The sequence below is a fragment of the Xiphophorus couchianus genome, chromosome 3 (assembly GCF_001444195.1).
Source record: "Xiphophorus couchianus chromosome 3, X_couchianus-1.0, whole genome shotgun sequence".
In the NCBI taxonomy this organism is placed as follows: domain Eukaryota; kingdom Metazoa; phylum Chordata; class Actinopteri; order Cyprinodontiformes; family Poeciliidae; genus Xiphophorus; species Xiphophorus couchianus.
This window is the reverse complement of record NC_040230.1, coordinates 11,387,125-11,405,813: the sequence shown is the minus strand read 5'-3', so window position 1 is coordinate 11,405,813 and position 18,689 is coordinate 11,387,125. Positions and strand designations below refer to the sequence as shown.

Sequence of the window (18,689 nt, the reverse complement as noted above, 5' to 3'; positions counted from 1 at the left end):
CAAATATGTACCAACATAAGTCATTTTTTTGTCCTAGTTGCAGGTATTGGCGTTACTGCATCTTCATGTTCAGTTTCTCTTTTTTTAAATAACTTGTTCTTCCACCAGTTATCCTCCATTTCCTCAAACAGTTTTATTTTCTTCATACCTTTTTCGTCTTTCTATATATTTTTCCTTACTTTGCATGTTTCTGCAGAATAAATCATAAATCACTTTTTTCCCCCTGGCCTTTCTTATGCGTTATCATTCGCTGTCAATATTATTCTTCCTCCAGATCCCTCATGTAAAAATTGGTCCAGAGGAAACGCCCCGTCTGCCTTACCTGCGCTTTGCCTCAGTTACTCTGTACCCCAGCAACGAGGATCTGAGCCTGGCCATAGGCTCCATCTTACGCTCGTTCAGCTACCCGTCTGCCAGCTTGGTCTGTGCCAAGGCTGAATGTGAGTAACACCGCCTCTTGTTCTACTAAATTGTATTATGTGACTTTGACTGCACAGCTGTGTTCATATTTAGGTGGGTGTAAGTGCATTGGTTGAGTCCTTGCAAGCGTGTTTACCTTGTTTACCTTTGTATGAACAAAGTGACTCCAGTAGAGTTGGCAGATTCGCTGTTTGGCTGCTTTGCAGCTGGACACTCATTTCCAGAGCTGGACTGAATACTATGATAATATATTCAAGTAAAAGAAGAGTAACTAACATGGAATATCATCTAAAATATGCTGTGGTGAGATTGTGCATAAAGGATATGAAGTTACACATTTTTCTCCAGTTGCATTGATGATCAATTATAGTTTCATCGGATAAGATCCTTGTTCCTGTGTGCATTTGCAAACTGTAATCCATCTTTCTATCTTTCTATGTTGCTTTGAAGGAATGTCAGTAGTTGTGCTGTGAATAATGACACTCTCTTATTGAACCGAGGTATAAAACCAGACTTTTATTTATATCTTTTTGGTATTATTGGCATTTAGTCATCAGTAGGGAAGGGAAAGAAGAGGAGGAGATGCAGTAAATGTCCCAGGACCGGGAATTGAACCTGCGTCATGGACTGATACCTGTATGGTGGAAGCAGTGTGTTTGTTGTTTTGCCTAAAATTCATTCACAGTTGTGCCTCCAGCTAACTCTCATGTTGTGAATTAATTAAAATATCAAGCTTGCAAAGCCGTGATATCACCATCGGATGAATTCTCCTAAATTGGAGCGTAAACGTGTTATATATAAAGATCAGAATTTGAATAAAGCAATAAATGAGTTTCTTAAAAATATTCTCTCATTTAGTAAACAGAAGTAAAGTTGATAATCCCACCTGACCTTCTGTGCAACATTTGTTTTTACTCAATAACAGTGGTTGGATTTAAATGCAAATGAATGTAATATTTCAAACACCGTATTAAAAAATGCATATTTAGAAAGCTGTGGTTCTCAATTACAGTGATGCCAATAAATCAAATTTATCACTTTACACCTCTGCTCATTTTGGCAGCCCGGTCATAAAAATGTGCCTGTTGTCAGAGTTCAGAAGGCAGCTCATGATGCAGCCTTTCTATTTATTACTCATGCTGAACCTCGGAGGGTTTTAAGGGCAAACCAGTTTGATAAATATTCATGCTTGAAAAGCTTCCCAGTAGTGGAGGAACTTAGCAGACATTTGATTTGACTGGCCGGGCACTCAGAGAGCTTTAGCATCACGGGGGACTCGGAGCTTGGTCACTGCCTGTTTTTATTTTCATTTTGAAAGAGTGCATTATTGATTTATGTTGCAGTCCCCCGCTGAGAGTCACTGGAATAAAAGGGCTTGGATGGAGGCTTTAGTGTACAAACAGCTTTGTGACTACGTGACACAATAAAACCATCCGTTCTTGGACGAGGCAAAAATCCGATTCGTCCGCTGACTAATTGCCAGGTTTTTTTTTTCTTCCTTCTGAGTGAAAATGAGGTGGGCTTTAGTTGTTGTGTAGCTGTCAACTCCTCACACCACCGAAGAAGAATTCAAAGTAAAACGACAAACAATAAGACTGAAAGTAGACTGAAAAGATTTTGCCAAACAAAACGCTGTGACATTAAGAAAAATTGATTCTTAATGAAAGCTTGAGAAGCTTTCATTATCTCCTCGGCAGTTAGTGCCCACCGCCCACAGCGACCTGAAAGTAAGCTGAATACCAACTGGACTTCATTGAATTGAAGGAGCTTTGAAACAGCATCAGACGTCCTTTTCAGTTTTGATCATCAGCTGAGTGGCCAGATAAGAGCTCTGTTTTTCAGCGCTCTCTTCCATCCCTGAAAAATTGCAGGCAAACGATGGCTGGGACACTTACCCATCTGGGTGAACAAAGATCCAGCTCTCTGAAAGAAGAAAAAAAAAAAAACCTGCCGAGAAAGCGTGGAGTGCGTTTGTGTCGTGCATTTTGCCTCGAAGGTGATCTTTACAAGGTTATCGCACTCACAGACTCTGACCCACTTGGCTGCGCTATCTATCGCGGTGGAGCCGGTTGCCATGGCTGCCGAATAGGTGCTAACTGCCACTCAACAGGCTTGTTCCACACTCTGAACAACCGTGTGGGTGTGTGTGTAGCATGCTATATGTGTGTTTTTATACCTTTTTTACCCAGTTCCTGCTTTACCTTATCTGAACATGTGCATGTTGAGTTCAGGTTTGCTTGTTCTGTATGTTTGCACACGAGGGATTAAACATTGATGCACTTGAATTTAATATGTGTGCAGCTGTACTGTGGTGCTGCACAGGTTCGACATCAGACAATGTTTACCATCGGCCCCCATTCTTTAATTCATCTTGTTTACTCCGGTGTAGAGAAGGCTTTTCAAAGTGAAGCAGACATACTCGCATTGATTCAGTTGAGGTGAGCAAAATGCAAAAACACACTGTTTTTGCACCGAACATCACACGCGCACACAAAAAAGGTAAATTAAGAAAGCACATCCCCATTTTCTTTTCTTTTTTTTCCTACTCCATCTTAATGGTATTCATCTAATGTCTCCTCCCTGAGCGAGATATTCTGCTTAATGTGCGAGAATCACAGATTTTGGGTCATTTCCGATGTATCCTTCTCTCACTATGCATGAGTCAGAAGCTGCTATCTGAGCCTAATTCCATTATGCAGTTTTCATGAGATGGATGAGGGTTAAGGATGGCGACCGAGCACATGAAGGAGACGGTGGCAGCACAAGAGCCAGATGAATCAAGGCCGAGAGAGGTACCTGGAGCAAAGGGCTCAGACGAGAGAGATGGAGAGGTTAGGGCTTATGTGTGTGAGTTGGAAATTGGTGAAATAGGAAGAGCAAGAGAGGAGCGAGAGGAAGCTGTAAAGTGCATTGATTTTTTTTTCTTCCCCCCTCCTTCCTAGAACTAATTAAAGTTTTGGCCTGGTTCAGTGATTACCCCACTGCTTACAGAGGCTTTCTCCACCTACGGGGCTCGGAGTACTACCTTTCCTCTCCTCCTCTCATTGGTCTCCAACTCTCTCTCCTCCCCCTTTTCTGTCCCCCAGATACCTCGCTCACCACTTATTTACATAGCTGGGGGTGCTTTACTATGAAATTACAATCAGGAAGCACCAAAGCAGACTTTCTAGTAATGGCTTACATGATGTCAAGTGAGACTTGACTGCTATTGGTTCTACTTAGTTTGAAGAGGAATTTGCTTGAAGTGGGAAAATTGTCTGAAGAAGTTTGTCATTCAGTGCTCCTCTATCTGTCCAACTTTATTTTGTATAATCGTTGTATTCACTTAAAAGGTCGCAGCTATGTTTACTGTTCTTCCCCCCTCATCTGGTTATTTGCAGTCATGATTGGCAGGGTAATTGTCTGATGTTGTGTTCCGTATCTTCTGTAATCTAACCAGGATTAGGCTACATGCAGGCCCAAAGACACTCAAATAATTAGATAAATGTCTCTGAGAAAGTTACAACTATGCCACATTTTTGGAGACATCAATATCATTTAAAGTTTACTTAAAGCATAATAGTTTGCCAAAGCAGTATCATTATATACTAAAATAGTGCTTTTAAATTTATATCAGCAACTAGAAAACCTTTGAACAAGCAACATTGGCAAATATGAATGTGACGAGGTTCTATTATGATTTAGTCAAACACAATGACTGGTCCAAGTCAGAGATCATTTTAGAGGATTTATTAAGCGCTCACAAAGATGGCAGGTGCAGACCACACACAAAGGACATCCAGAACAGGTTAGAAATCAAATAATCATCAGTACCTTCACTTGCAACAGTCCATCACCTCCAGCGTGACTTCTTCAGGAGTCTAACCACAGACTGACCTCCTGTGGAGCAGAGACCTGCTTTTAAAGCCACAGACTCCGCCCACAGACAATCCAAACAAGCAAAAATACTAAGTAATTACTTCTAACTCAAATCAACTCTTAAAGTATACAAAATAATAATAATAATAATAATAATAATAATAAGAGAAAAATAAATAAATAAAATAAACTTGTAAACAAAATACAATACTCAATTTAATAGACAACACCCAGTGCGCTCTGATGACATCACCACCTCATGTGACTCCTTCCCGGCACAGCTTAATGCTGAAAACATGTTAGAATGAATGTTTAACTGAAGCAGGAACACCGCGTGTGCACCCACGATGAACCGCCCCAGTCCAAGCTGCAACAAAAGTAAGTTAGTGATTGTGTACGTGTTTGTCGGCGGATGCGCGCGCATGCTGACACGGACTCTAAGTCCCAGCTCGTGACGGCTCCTCCGTCACAATGGACCAAATATGAAAAGCGGATGTAACACATGTTTAGTCAGATGACTTTTATTTTTGGGGGCCCACTTCCTGTGTTGCCCCAAACTCTCCAACTTCTTTAAAGCCCCGCCCCCTTACTCACAGTTTTACTACTACTTAACATGATTACTTAAATGTTGAATCAAGTTTAAAGATATTGGAAATGTAATAATTGCATTTAATTTGCATAAACCAGTACACTAATTTACTCTCATATGCATATATTAATAATTATTTCCTTTGTATAGATGCTATAAAGATTTTCGGTTATTTTGTTTGGAATCAAATTCTTTATGTGTATTTTTGATCTTTTAGGTCGTTTTTTGTTTTTTTTTTGGACCAGAATCTTTCCCAGGATGTACGGATGGCGAGTTAGACAATGGATAATGGACTTTGAATGAGTCTGCTTTGACTAAACTACTTTTGTTTTTGCTGTTATTGTCTTGTTTTTATTTTGTACAATTACTTAATACATACACTACAACTGAAACCACTGCCTCCTGTTTTTCATTCACACCTCAGGCTCTTTTAAAGGATACTTTTCTGATGCTTCTTTTGTAGCCGCAGTCAAACTAATCTTCATCTGTTACCTGGACATACAATAAATGTAAAATACACCACAGCATGAAGTGAACTTTTAACCAGATAATATAAAAATAAAAAAGAAGCTCTAGTATCCTGAGACTAATGAATTAGTTCTGATTTCTTACATTTTGTTTCTAAGATGTAACTAAAAAAGCGTCAAATCAGATTATCTGATATCCAACTACTTAAAGCAGGAGTGTTTTGCTATAACAGAAAGAAAAGACTTATTATAACCCCACAGTATGTTCTGCATATGTAATTTTTGCCCATATGACGTCTGGAAGTGTGATAGAAGACACAAAAAGCAGTGAATATGTTTAGGTGTAAATATATGTTGCTTAAGCTGTGAGAGTCATCAGGTGACGCATATTAAGTTAACTTTTTAATTTTTTTATATGAGGCATTACCAGTGTAAATTAGGGGCATTAAGACAAAATCTAATCACTTGTTTTGTGGCTGATGGCCTTATTTCTGCAATGGGCTTTATGTAAAGCAGGTTGTAAGACCTCCTTCTATTAGTGGCTCCAAAAAAGAGCAACAGCTTACTAAGCATAATGGCCACCAGAAAATAAGTCCCAGTGAGGATTGTTTGTAATAAATATGTCCTGTACAGACCATATAAAGTTATGATTTGCTTTCCTACATTTAGCTAAAAGTATTTTTCAAGTATTGTAGAAGGACACAGTGCCCCTTAAACTTTTCCACATTACAAACCAAAACGTCAAAATACTCTGACAGGTGACTTGTCTTTGCTCTGCGTTTCTCTCAGGCCTGCTGAGGTTGGAGGAACTCGTTCGTCGCTTTCTCATCTCACGGGAGACGCTGTCCATCAGGATGCTGGACGACAACCTGGACCCCACGCCCCTCCTAAAGGAGATCCGTGACGACAAAGTAGCCACCATCATCATTGACGCCAATGCTTCTGTCTCTTATCTCATCCTCAAGAAGGTCAGGTCTACCAAACATCAATACACTCCTCAGAACCACCCACACATTTGGATTTAAAGTTGCTTTTGTGGCGAGCAGCTTGACTCATTTGGTGTTTATTTCTGTTATGTAGTTAAATTTTTCAATTTACGCTGATAAACACTGCAGTGCTCACAATTTGTAAAAGAAATACTTCAAAGGTCTTCAGTCACACGTGTGTTTGAATAGGATTAACATCTAGTTTAGATTTTCTTTCTGCCCTGTGGCATTGCATGTCAATTAGCTACACTCCTCTGAAAGTTTTGGACAAAAAAAAAAAAAAAAAAAATCTTTTTTTCTTTTTCTTATACAAAGACTCATTTTGCTGGGATGCGGTGCAGATGTTAACCCGGCTTTGCTCTGATTCATTCTGATGCCGATAGCCAGCGGAGTGAGTCACGGTTTGAATGGGATGCTTTCTCCTGGAGTGCCTGTCCGCCCTCAGCAAAATGTACTAGTGTTAGGCTGATGATGTAAAACTGTGATTAACGTATGCTTCCTCGTCTCCCTTTGTCACATTCTCTCCTACTTTGTCCTTGTTCTCTGCCTTCCCCATTAAGTGTCCTCTCTTTCCTCCTTTCGCTCGCCATCCGTCTTCCTCTGTCATTTCTTATTCTCTCTCTCCACATTCATATCTCACCTGCTGCCTCTTTATTTTTTCATCTTGTTCTCTCTCTTTGTCTTACAGGCGTCAGAGCTGGGAATGACATCAGCATTTTATAAGTACATCCTCACCACCATGGTAAGAACATGCCGATTCTTCCACCTCCTCTCCTCCGTCTTGTGCTCCATCATTTTCACGTGTTCCTCCCTTCATCCATCCCGCTCCTCCTCCTCTTCTGTCTGAGCGCGAGTGACCAAAGGTGCTAAGGCGGAGAAAGCGTTCAATAAGGGGAGGTAGAGTGAGGTGACAGTGGAGGGGGAAAAAAAAGAGGAAGATAGATGAAAGATGGAAAAACAGAGGAAGAGATCTGAGAAGCAAACATGCTGTTCAAAGATGCGTAGAAGGAGGGCGAAGAAAGGGGTCTGAGGTGAAGGTGATGACAGATGAGATGTGTTTTGTTTTTTTTCACCACCCGCCACCTTCTTCACGCTTCTAGGCTTTTCATCTGCCTCCTTGATATACTTCCATCCCTTTTAGCATTTGAATTATAGTGTCATTTTATGTCTGATTTTTATTTTTTCCTCCTTTCTGCACTTTGTACTTGATGTGTTCTTGTGCCTTGGATGCACTTGCATGCGTATCACTTTGAAAAGCCACTCAAGCATTTTCCATCAACCCTTCTTATCCTTCTCCATCACCTTTCCCCCGTTCTTCTATAGCTAACTATATCTTTTCCTACTCTTTGTCAAATATCAGTTGTCACTCCAGGAAGCTTGCATTTCTCTTTATTGCACTTCTGACTGCACTGTTATTTTCTTACATGCAAAGGTGTAATGTACTGTGCCTATCATATTTCTATTCCTTGACATTTTTTCACATTTCGCCACTTTACAACCGCAGACTTCCATATATTTTCCTGACATTTTATGTGATAGACCAACATAAAGCAATCCAGAATTGAAAAGTAGAATGAAAACCATACAAAGTCATTTACAGATAAAAATCTAAAAAATGTTTCATACATATATAAATGTATTCAACCCTCTTTTCTCCGATACCCTTAAATAAAATATAGTACTGCCAATTTTTACAGTACTTTGAAGCAAAGTTTGGTAATATATGAAACTTACATTTTTTTATATCTAGCTTTTTAGTTACAGATTTTTACTATCCAACAAGACAAATCCAAAACATAAAGTTAGACCTGCAGTGGCACGGTTTAGATTAAAGGATACTCTTATATTACAATGGTCCAGTCAAAGCCCAGACCGAAATAGTTTGAGAAGATGAGACAAGACCTGAATATTCATGTTTACAGGATTTGTCCGGGAGTTGTAATTCTATAAAGTGTTTAATCAGGAGGGCGAAATACCAGTTCAAGTCACATTTCAGATTTTTATTTGTAGTAAAAAATTTGACAATTATTCGTTATTTGCTTCCAATTCAAAGTTCTGAACTATTTTGTGTTGATCTGACTTATGAAATACAAATTACATGCATTAAAACTTATAACAGTGATGTGAGAAAAGGTGAGAAATAACCTTTTGAATATGTTTTGAACAGCACTGTGTTGCCAACCTTCCTTGTCATCTGAATGTTTTCTCTCTGCCCTTTTATTTCTCCTTTGCTTCTTCAGGACTTTCCCCTCCTGAGACTGGATGACATTGTGGATGAGCAGTCCAACATCGTGGGTTTCTCCATGTTCAACACCACACATCCGTTCTATTTGGAGTTTATCAGGAGCCTGAACCTTTCATGGAGGGAGGGCTGTGATTTGACGTATCCCGGCCCTGCGGTTAGTGTCTCAAACAAACACGGACTTGTGCAAACAAATTCTTTGTATTATTTATAAAGCTTTGTCTGTTTGCCACGTAATATTAAGCTGTTCAGTTCCTGCTGATGATTCATGGACCATTTAAAGAGTTTTAGCTGCTCCTTTGCTCCAATTTAATAGCTATTGATGTACTGTATCCATCTCTCTTTCCCTCTTATTTACTCATTCCCAACGTCTGTTTTTCTCTTCTCCTCCTTTATTCCTGTTATCCTTTCAATCATTAATGCTAGCACCTCCCTCCTCATTACATCTTCTGCCTTGTCTCATTTCCCATCCTCCCCATGTTTCCATCCATCCTGCCCTTTCTGCCTCCCTCCCTTTGTCTCCCGTTCTCTTTCAACAGCTCTCTTCAGCGCTGATGTTTGATGCCGTTCATGTGGTTGTGGGGGCGGTCAGGGAATTGAACCGCAGTCAGGAAATTGGAGTAAAGCCCCTGAGCTGCACCTCGCCTCAGATCTGGCAACACGGGACCAGCCTCATGAATTATCTTCGCATGGTAAATGCCCCACATGAATTCCATGTGAATATTGCCTACAATGCATGTTAAGTTAATATGATCTTCTGCACACAAATAGGCATACGCAACTTGGCAAACATGTCTGTTGTGATGGTGAAATGTCTAATTAGGCATCAGTTTGACACTTTTTGCCTGAATCATTTTTATTGTTTTTGTCTCCATCCTGTTTTAAAATGAACAGAAAATGGGCTCATGTAATGTTATGAGGTCATCAGAGGAATATTAGCCACCTGGTTAGCATTTTGTAACACTCCATTTGAAATCTATCATTGCTTGAAGAAATGTTTGCTGATTTTTCTGCATTCTTTGTTTATGATTCTGTGAAATATTTAAACATATTTTTGCACGTGCTGCCTACCGTAACTTCCAGACTATAAACCGCAGGTTTTTGTTCACACGTTTTGAACACTACGATGAGGCTAATATTTGGCTCTTTACCAACGGGTTTTGAAAGAGTGGATTGCTGCGTGACAAAGAGGACAGCACAAACTCTAGAGAGAATTTGCCTTGAGACAAAAGTGACATCGAGTTACAGCGAAAGAGAGAGAAGACGGAAACTACAGAAGACGACTTCAGCAGTTTTAGTGATCAATGACTTTTTGTGGTCGAATACTGTATTTTTTTAAAGCACCTGTGTTACAGGCGCTCTGCGGAAAATCACTAATGGTATTTATGTATGTTACCATTGTGTATTTAACTAAGAGGTAAAAAAATCTTCCTATGTAAACAAGTCATGTAGTAGCGTGAATACTTGTGACTAAACGACAATATATTGACACAATTTGTTCTTTTCAAGGTTAGTGATTTGACTTACATTTAGGTCCATTAAATAGTCTGGAAATTGCAGTATTTAGGTTTTAAAATGTATATTTTTAAAATAGGTATCTATCCATCCATCTGTTCATCCATCCATCTCTGCACCGTAAATTTGTGGTGCAGAGACTTTAAAACATATCTAACACAGCATTAAACTACTTAGAAACCTTGGAGGTAGCGCTTGAATTCAGAGTTTGCTAGTATTTCATTTTCCTTCAGTCCTTTGAGGATGATTGTTACTAATATTGGTGGCCTAAACTCTTATACAGTTTATGATAGATCCACCGGTGTGCCTAACAGCTGAAGGTTATCAAAATGTTCCAAGCACCTTTAAAACTCTTGGAGCTGAATTTGTTGTGAAATTGTAAGAAACGTTGACATTAGGTTTTTTCTCTGCCAAATGTCTTTACTGTGAAGTTGTGACTTCACAATAGAACAGCACACCACCACTTCAATGTCAGCTTAATCCCGGTGAAAGTCTTTTACATGGGCAGGGTTTTGATTTGCCCACCTGGCAATCCCTTCCAGCAGCTCTGTTGGAAACTTTTTCTGCTTTTCTAGATAATACTTTCTTTTGTAGCTCCTGTTTAGTAATTTCACTGCAAACGGAGAAAGCAGCTACCTTTGAATGGTATTTTCTTATATTCTTTTTCTGCTTTTCTCGGCATTAACTCTTGTATTTTTCAGCATGTCAGGTTGAAAAATGATGTTTTTCAGGCTGGAGGTTGGGATAAGATTTGAAGGGTCACAAAATGTTAAATCAGATTTTTGTCTCTCTGGATTTATGACTTGATTAGAATATTGCATTTACAACAAAACATGTAAAAAAGCATTAACTCATCTGTTTTCAGGCTTCAGTTTTATTTAGAGATAAAATCTGCTGCTATTAATTTTTTAAGAGATGGATACTGCTATTAAAATGTTATGTAGCCGCTCTGTTGACTGTGGCTCCTGTCACACGGTAATTTGTCCGTTAACAATTATTTTCATAATAATTGATTAAGGTAATGCTCATTTTCAAATGATCAATAAAGTATTAGAAAAGACCAGTTGCAATTTCCCAAAGCCTGAGGTGGCATCTTCAGTTTACTGCTCCAGTAATTACTCTACTGTGTAGCTGAAACTTGAAACTAGCTGAAACGTCAGGCAGGGAAATTATTTTCTTAGAAGAAAGTAAAACTTTATGCTTTTTAAAATCCTATTATTAACTGTTTCTACTAATAAGGACAACATAAGTCTATTTATGTCTTTTTTGTAACTTGCAGTGCAGTATACTTCAGCATTTTTGTTGTTTTGTGGAGGACGAGACTAACATTAATTGATTCTTAAGGATATTATTCCATGTAATTTCATTTAGGAGTATCAAATTATAGGGGGCAAAATGCAAAAAGATGCACAACCTCCTATTTTCCTTTTTTACAATAGAAAAAAAGAAGAAACTAACATGTTGTTTGTTCAGTGTTCTCCAATGAACTACATTAAAGATTGTGATTGTCACATGAAGACATTTGAAACAAATGAACGGGTATGAATACTTTTCTAAGACACTAAAATCCAGTTATTTAATTTAAATCTCTGAAAATCAGATTGAGATTCAAATATTTCATATTTGAGAACAAAAAGTAAGAAAAAGAATCCACATATCCACCACTTATCAATAAGATTTATAGTTGTTTAAATCCTTTATAATGAACCATAGATTATCTTCACACTATTTGGAGTAATGAAGGCAAAAGAAAAAATCCTGATGCTTTAAAGTCACAGACTCTTTAAATCTCAATCCAAATTTTTTGGTGAGTTATTTTCAAGCATATTGATAAATGAAAGCATGTATGTTTACCCTGTGTATCATCTGCATCTCATGTTGCCTGTAACCTCTGTCTGTTGATGTTTTTTGGCATCTCCCTTCTCTGGTCGTCTGCTTCCCTCATCAACGACCTGTTGTCAAGGCAGCCTGTGTCCCATCTCTCATTGCCTGAGGCCCATCTGCCCGACATCTGTCTTTGTTAGTCAACATCATGGTGCGCTCCATCTCCAGCACGCTGCTATTCATCATAGTTCCTTCAAACTGTGCCAGCACCTGGGCTGTGGAGTGGCCGAGGCGAGGTGTGACGTGCAGGTCTGGGTCTTATTAAAGAGGCTGTTGACTCTCTCTTCTGCCCTCTCTGAGCCTCTCGATCAGTCACTTTCTCCTAGTTGATCCACAACTGATCATCCCTGTCGAGGCCAGATTTAGCCACTTTCTCTCTCTTTCTCTCCCCGTGTGTCTTGTTCTCTGTTTTTTTGGCTCTCTATTTCTCCAGAGTGTTGTTTTTATCTGTCTAATGATGATCAATTGTGAGAGCCACGTTTGTTTTCATGCAGAGCGCTGAGTTTGTTTGTGTCTCTGCCTGTTTTTGTGCATTTTTCCCCCTAATTTCCTTTTTTTTCTCCTCTGCCACTGTCGTACTTCCTCATATCCTTGTCCATCTGCCTACCAGGTGGAGTACGATGGCCTGACGGGGCGAGTGGAGTTCAACAGCAAAGGTCAGAGGACCAACTACACCCTGCGGATCCTGGAGAAACACAGAGGAGACCACAAAGAGGTCAGGAGCCACCTGTTATGATGTAGCAGCCAGGTCACAGCAGCCTTGGGGTTTAGGTTAGTTACAGGTCACCTGGATGGTTTCAGAGAGCTGGCGGAGGCATTTTACAGGAAGGTTAGCGCCATTGCAGATTCCCCCTGATGCTACAGAGATCTCTGCTTTATTAAACAGATGTGTGTTTAACCAGAAGGCTTTTCACTCTGCAGTAGAGACATATTTAGTTACTGGAGAACAATAGAAAGCTTAGCCTTTAGATGCTTTCCACGTTGTTGCTTATCTTTCAAAAAGATTTTTTATCGCAAATTCAGCCCAGGTCATATGTCTTTGGATTTATTTATTTCTCCTATCAGGTTTCTGTTTTACCTTTGATTCATGCTGAATTTTTACTTATTTTACTTGTTCTGAACTATGTATACATAAAAAAAATCATACGTTTAGTTTTTTTTATTATTTTGAAAAACAAAATATTTCTTTTTTATAATTTGACATCTTTGCTCACACTTTATCCAATTAATAGCCGCCTTTGTGAAACCTTTGTCTAACATAACTGAATTTGCTAGAGGCTTGAAGCAGGCTTGATCTGTATTGATTTTGGACTCTTTTGTCTTCACATGAACTATGAGCTCAGTTTGTTTTCTGGAGCAACAAAAAAAAAATCATTAAAATGGTCCTGAATGTAATTCTTATATCTTATGTGCTGTACCTCAGTATGTAAAATTCACAGAGAGGATTTGGTGTTAAACAGACAAGACTTAATGAGTCAAAAATACTTTTATTTAAAAAATAATCGCACAGAAACAACTATTGATGGGCTGCATCAACAGGATTAAAACTACTGTTTTTGACAGGGATTTTATTTTTAATTAAGTTATTTTTTTTATTTTGATGTAGCCTTAAATAGACCACATTATGAATTTAACTAAGCAAAAGGAGGCTGAATAAAGATTTAATTATTAGTATTGAAAATGTTTTCACACTTTGTTACATTGCAGCCAAAAACTTTAATGAGTTCACTGCTGTTTTATGTGGCAGATAAAACCAAAGCAGGATGTGATGTACAACTTTGGCATGCATCTTCATTCAGCTCTGCTGGGTCAATACTTATGGAACAACTTATTAACCCAATTGCAGTCTTTTGGTTGGTCTGAGTGTTCAGAGGAATTTTCCTCAACATGCAATGTTTTGCATGTCAGCCTGATTAAGTTCTCGTCTCGTATGACTAAAGCACCTTCTTCTACTTGAGCTACACAGCAATTGTAGCTATTAGGACTTTCTTTCAGATATCTCTCATTCTGCCGCTCTTCTAAAAAGACCATCGGTGAACCTGGTAGAAATGCTCTACTTTTGGGTCTTTTTAGGTGGATAACCATGTTTTTTAGGTTTGCAGTCCATAGCAGACTTACCATTGAGGTTATAGATTGAACAGTGCTCTATGAAATATTCAAAACTTAGGAAAGTGTTTTGTAACCTAATGTTGCTTTAAACTTCTTCACAACTTTATCCCTGACCTATCGGTTGTGTTCCTTGGTCTGGTGGTGGTTTACTAATGTTTTCTGGTAAATCTCTGAGGAATTGTATATATACTGAGATTAAATTACATACAGGTCAACTCTATTTACGCACACTGGGGCACAGCTATTCTGTTGCTACTGACCCACAGTTCTCACCCTGCTGCTTTCTGTATTTTTAATCTATTGTATTCATTGTTTTTATGTTCTACATGAGTGTGAGTATGATAACCTTACGACGTTCTTGTTGCTATGATAAATCATTTAACCTATAATGTTTTAATAAATGACACATATATTTTACCTGTTTTACTCTTATTTTATTTCTAAAATAAGAAATACAGCTTTTGTGTGTCATTAGTGGCTATAAACCAAAGACAGATCTGCACGTGCTTGGACAATTAAATATTCATGTTTGTTTTTGTAGTTGCTAATTTGAATATAGAGTATGAAGGCAATTAGTTACACAAAATTTTATTTGGAGTATTGGAGAAAAAGGGGTTGAAGACATATTCAAATCACACTTTAAAGTTTTTCTTCTACAATATAACTATGCACTAACTTTAATGAATTTATAACTGTTGTTCTATAACATAAAATTCTAATAAAATACATTGAAACATGTGGTTGTAAAGCTACAAAAGATGGAAAAGTTCAAGGCATTATATTAGTCAGTGCACAACAATGTAAAATACAACATAAAAACTGGTAAAGTCTTAAACATTTTTTTCATTATCTGCAAGAAAACTACCAAGAAAAAGCAATCCAAGTCAAACAGTTTCATTCCCATTTTATTTATTTGTATAAAATGTGCTGGCTGGCTAATCCCATAACCAAATAACTTCCTGGGAGTCTCATCAAAAGTCATTATAATTTTCTGATGGCCTCCTTAGAAAAGTATTAGGAATAAGTGAAGAGAGATTAAGCATTAAAAAGCTAAGTTTAAGTGATTGCAGGGAAAACTGCTTGTCTGGAAGGAACACTTCCTCCTTCCATCTCCTCAGTATCTCTCCCAGATCTCTGCTATCGGCCAGGTGTCTCCAATACTTATACAAAAAGCCATCTTCTCACTTAGCCGAGAGCTTGGCTGTAGTAATTAACATTTTAACTTTGCCCACCTGTTTGTATGGTGACATCCACTTTAGACACCCGGCAGTGGTTCACAAATAGAAAAAAAAAAAAAAAAATGCTTTTAAATGTCAGAGCAGGATAAAAACTATAATAGAAATGGTGCAGTTTTTTTAGTGGAGCCATTACCAGTCTTCTGACCCACTGAAACGTGTGCGGTATATTCCTAGGAAATGCCTCTGTGAGCCGCTGATCCACTCGGCACGTTGGTTAGGTCATAATCACACACTTTTGACTTTACTGTCTCCATAAAATAGAAATAAATGCGCTGTTATGCAATTCAAGAAAGATGTAAATAAAGAACAGAGACGTGGCTATAAAACAGCTAATCATGGATGCTTTTTATTCCCATCAATGCCAGCCTGTCACCAGCTCATTGCTTTGCTTGTAAATAGCAATTGGTTTATAATGGTGCATATTACTGCATTTCTTTTGGCTCCTGTGGGAACTATTATATCAATATAGATACACGGTACCTAACAGGCTGTAAAGAGAAAGTACAGAATATACAGTGCCGAATGTTGTGTGCATTTTAAAGTAGACCGCTGGGATGGCTGTGCTGACTGATGTACTTGAGCTTGTAATGTGCTGCAGATTAAATATATATTTAAACAGATTCAATTAGAACTTAAGAGTGCATTATTTATTCCACAATGGTTATTGATTTTCTCTTGCTTTGTATTTTGTGTTAGATTGGGATTTGGTACTCCAACAACACTTTGGCAATGAACTCCACCAGTTTGGATATTAATGTCTCAGAAACGCTGGCGAACAAGACCCTGATTGTCACCACCATCTTGGTAAGGTCACAGCTACCTCATAAGTGTCCACACTGTCAAGTAGAGTTGTTTTTGTGCTTGCCTGCTGTGCTGGAGCTCACGCTGTGTTTTGGTCTCTTTCTGGCAATTTAGCCGTAGCTGTAGCTGTCATAGAAACTGGCAGCATTGAGAAGGATGTGTTACTTAAATGAGGCTGCCATAGTGCTGGTCTTTTATTAATGCCCTGCTGTCCTTTGGCTATTTAGATGTTTAATGACATCTTAAAAACAGTAATGTCTTTGCTGATCCGTCATCTTCCTTCTTATAATAGATACCTTGTATTCACTGTTTTAAAGGATTAAACTCAAATAAAAATAAATGGGTTGTGTGACACTGTTCTTTTGGGTGTTTGTTTAAAAAAAAAATCCAAGAAGCAATATAGAGAGAAAATGGACTTTGCTAAGGTAAAGCAACTCAACTGTCAGGAATATGGACGGAAAGTGCCCTGTGACAAGACCAGTGTCATCCCCGTCCCCAAAACACCTGGAGTAGCTGCTGTATTGCACTTACCCGCGTTCCCATGAAGTGCTTGGAGCACATAGTCAAAGCCCGCACACATCCTCTCTAGCTGCTGCAGTTAACTGGCTGTGTTTTGCATGTAGGCCAAACTGTTTCCAAAGATGAAGCAATAGTTTCTGCGCTGTGCACTTCCCTCCCTTGCCAATAAATCAAGAAATTATGTTTGAACACTGCAAAAACTAAAATCTAAGTAATATTAAATATCTTAGATTAAGGGGATTTATGCTTGTTTCCTTTCCGGCAAGATACTTTTTCTCCCTAGGAGGTTTTTATGTTGGAACAATTCCCTTATTTTAATGCTTTAGTCCTTAATCATCTCAGTAATTTATTTCTTATTATTAAATCAATAGTTTCAAAGCAACACCTCATGTTTTTCCTTTAAATACTTATAAACACTAACGTTCCCCTACATTTATTATGCAATTGTGGGGTTCTGCTAATCCGTCCACATTGCACCAAAACAATGGTATCCCCCAGAGCTGTGTGTTAGGTCCAATCTTTTTCACCCATGATTGTCCAGCCAAATTTAACCTTAACTCCAATATTAAATTTGCAAATGGCATCATCATCATCATTTTTTTTACACATCAGACTCTGAAGAGTCATTTAACATTGAAGAAATAAGAAGCTGGTCATCCTAGTTACAGGACAACGGCTTTCCAGAGCTAAAGAGGCCTTTAGCTCTGTTGGAGGAGAGTCTGAGGATTTTTAGATCAATGTGAGTGAGGATCAAAGATGACCTAATCAGAAATCAGCAAGGCAGAGGCTTGTTTCTGTCACAACCAAGTAGTTTAGGTTGGACTCACTAAGCAACTTCTCTCAATGCACCACTGAGGACATTTTGGCTTGCAGTTTCACAGCCTGTTACAGCAGCTGTAATGCTCTGTTCTGAAAAGCTCTGCCGAGGTTTGTAGATGATTACATAGTTACCAAAACAGCAATATGAGCCTCCCAGGAGCGCTACAAACTGCACTGGAGCAAGAATTCACTGAAGATCATCCAGCCATTAGCAGAAGCACCTGCACACCTACCAGCCGATTCGAGAACTGTTTCTATCCAGAAGCCATCGGCATTCAGAACTGAAGGAAGTTAAAAAGGCATTTTCTGTTTATTCAGTAATTTTACCTATTGTTAAGTCCTTGAATTTACACTGAATAACCTATTTAAATTTACACAAATTACACCCTTCTGCACTGCAGCCACTGCAGCCCATCCCACTCACTGTTTAGATGTCAGATCATCCTATTTATTTAATTTTTTCTATCTATTGTAAAGTTATCAACATAAAGTGGATAGGAAAAATAATCCAAAATGTTTATTAAGATCTGAGAATTATTAGTTGTTCTACGGTACAATGCTACAATTTGTGACTTTTTACACTTGTGTGTTGCAGTAAATTTAAGCTAAAGGCTGGCTATGTCATTAAGTGATTTGTTTAGATCACTTGGTAGACTTTTTTTAATCAATCAACACTTTTCTGATTCAGTTTCTATTGCCAGAGTTTCTGAAACATCATTTTTCTTGTGAAACTTGATGCATTTATTTCTCTGCTGCATCACTTTTGAGATAAATCAGGCTCTTTCTACGATAGTCTTGCTGCTACCCAGATTTATCTGCATCGGTTTTATTCACCGGGCAGACTGTAGTTTTTTAATCTGTCAAGGTCCCACACTAACCTGCATCTGCAGCCATCTCCCACTTGCGAATTATGTCTATTGAAGCAATTTTCTATTAGTGTTTTGTAGCTGTAAGAGACTCACAGGGCAGATAAAAATGTTCTAAGGTGTACTGATTCTGCTGAGGCGTGCTGACCTTTACCCATCAGAGGTCAAACTTTGGAAAAAATCCCTTGACACATTTAGAGATACATTTTCTTCTTCTGTCAGATCTTTTCAAATGACTGACAACTGTTAACATATTTACGGTAGAGGCTTGAAAATATTTAGTCTTGTGAAAAGCTTTCCCCCCTTTTGTGTTTATTCAGTTTTTACCTTTTTGTCACACTTAAACGTTTGAGATCATCAACCACATTTTTTAATT

At 38.4% G+C, this 18,689-nt stretch overlaps 1 protein-coding gene across 4 annotated transcripts in view; it reads left to right on the top strand.

Annotated features, from left to right (window-relative positions):
* grik5 (glutamate receptor, ionotropic, kainate 5) overlaps positions 1-18,689 on the top strand; it is a 128,744-nt gene that overhangs the window by 88,354 nt on the left and 21,701 nt on the right. For all 4 annotated transcript variants that reach the window (XM_028012954.1, XM_028012951.1, XM_028012953.1 and 1 more), the window contains 7 exons: positions 275-440; positions 6,124-6,302; positions 7,009-7,062; positions 8,561-8,719; positions 9,102-9,254; positions 12,572-12,676; positions 16,005-16,112. In XM_028012954.1, coding sequence (XP_027868755.1) covers positions 275-440; positions 6,124-6,302; positions 7,009-7,062; positions 8,561-8,719; positions 9,102-9,254; positions 12,572-12,676; positions 16,005-16,112 — 924 coding nt within the window. The remainder of the gene's footprint in view (positions 1-274; positions 441-6,123; positions 6,303-7,008; positions 7,063-8,560; positions 8,720-9,101; positions 9,255-12,571; positions 12,677-16,004; positions 16,113-18,689) is intronic.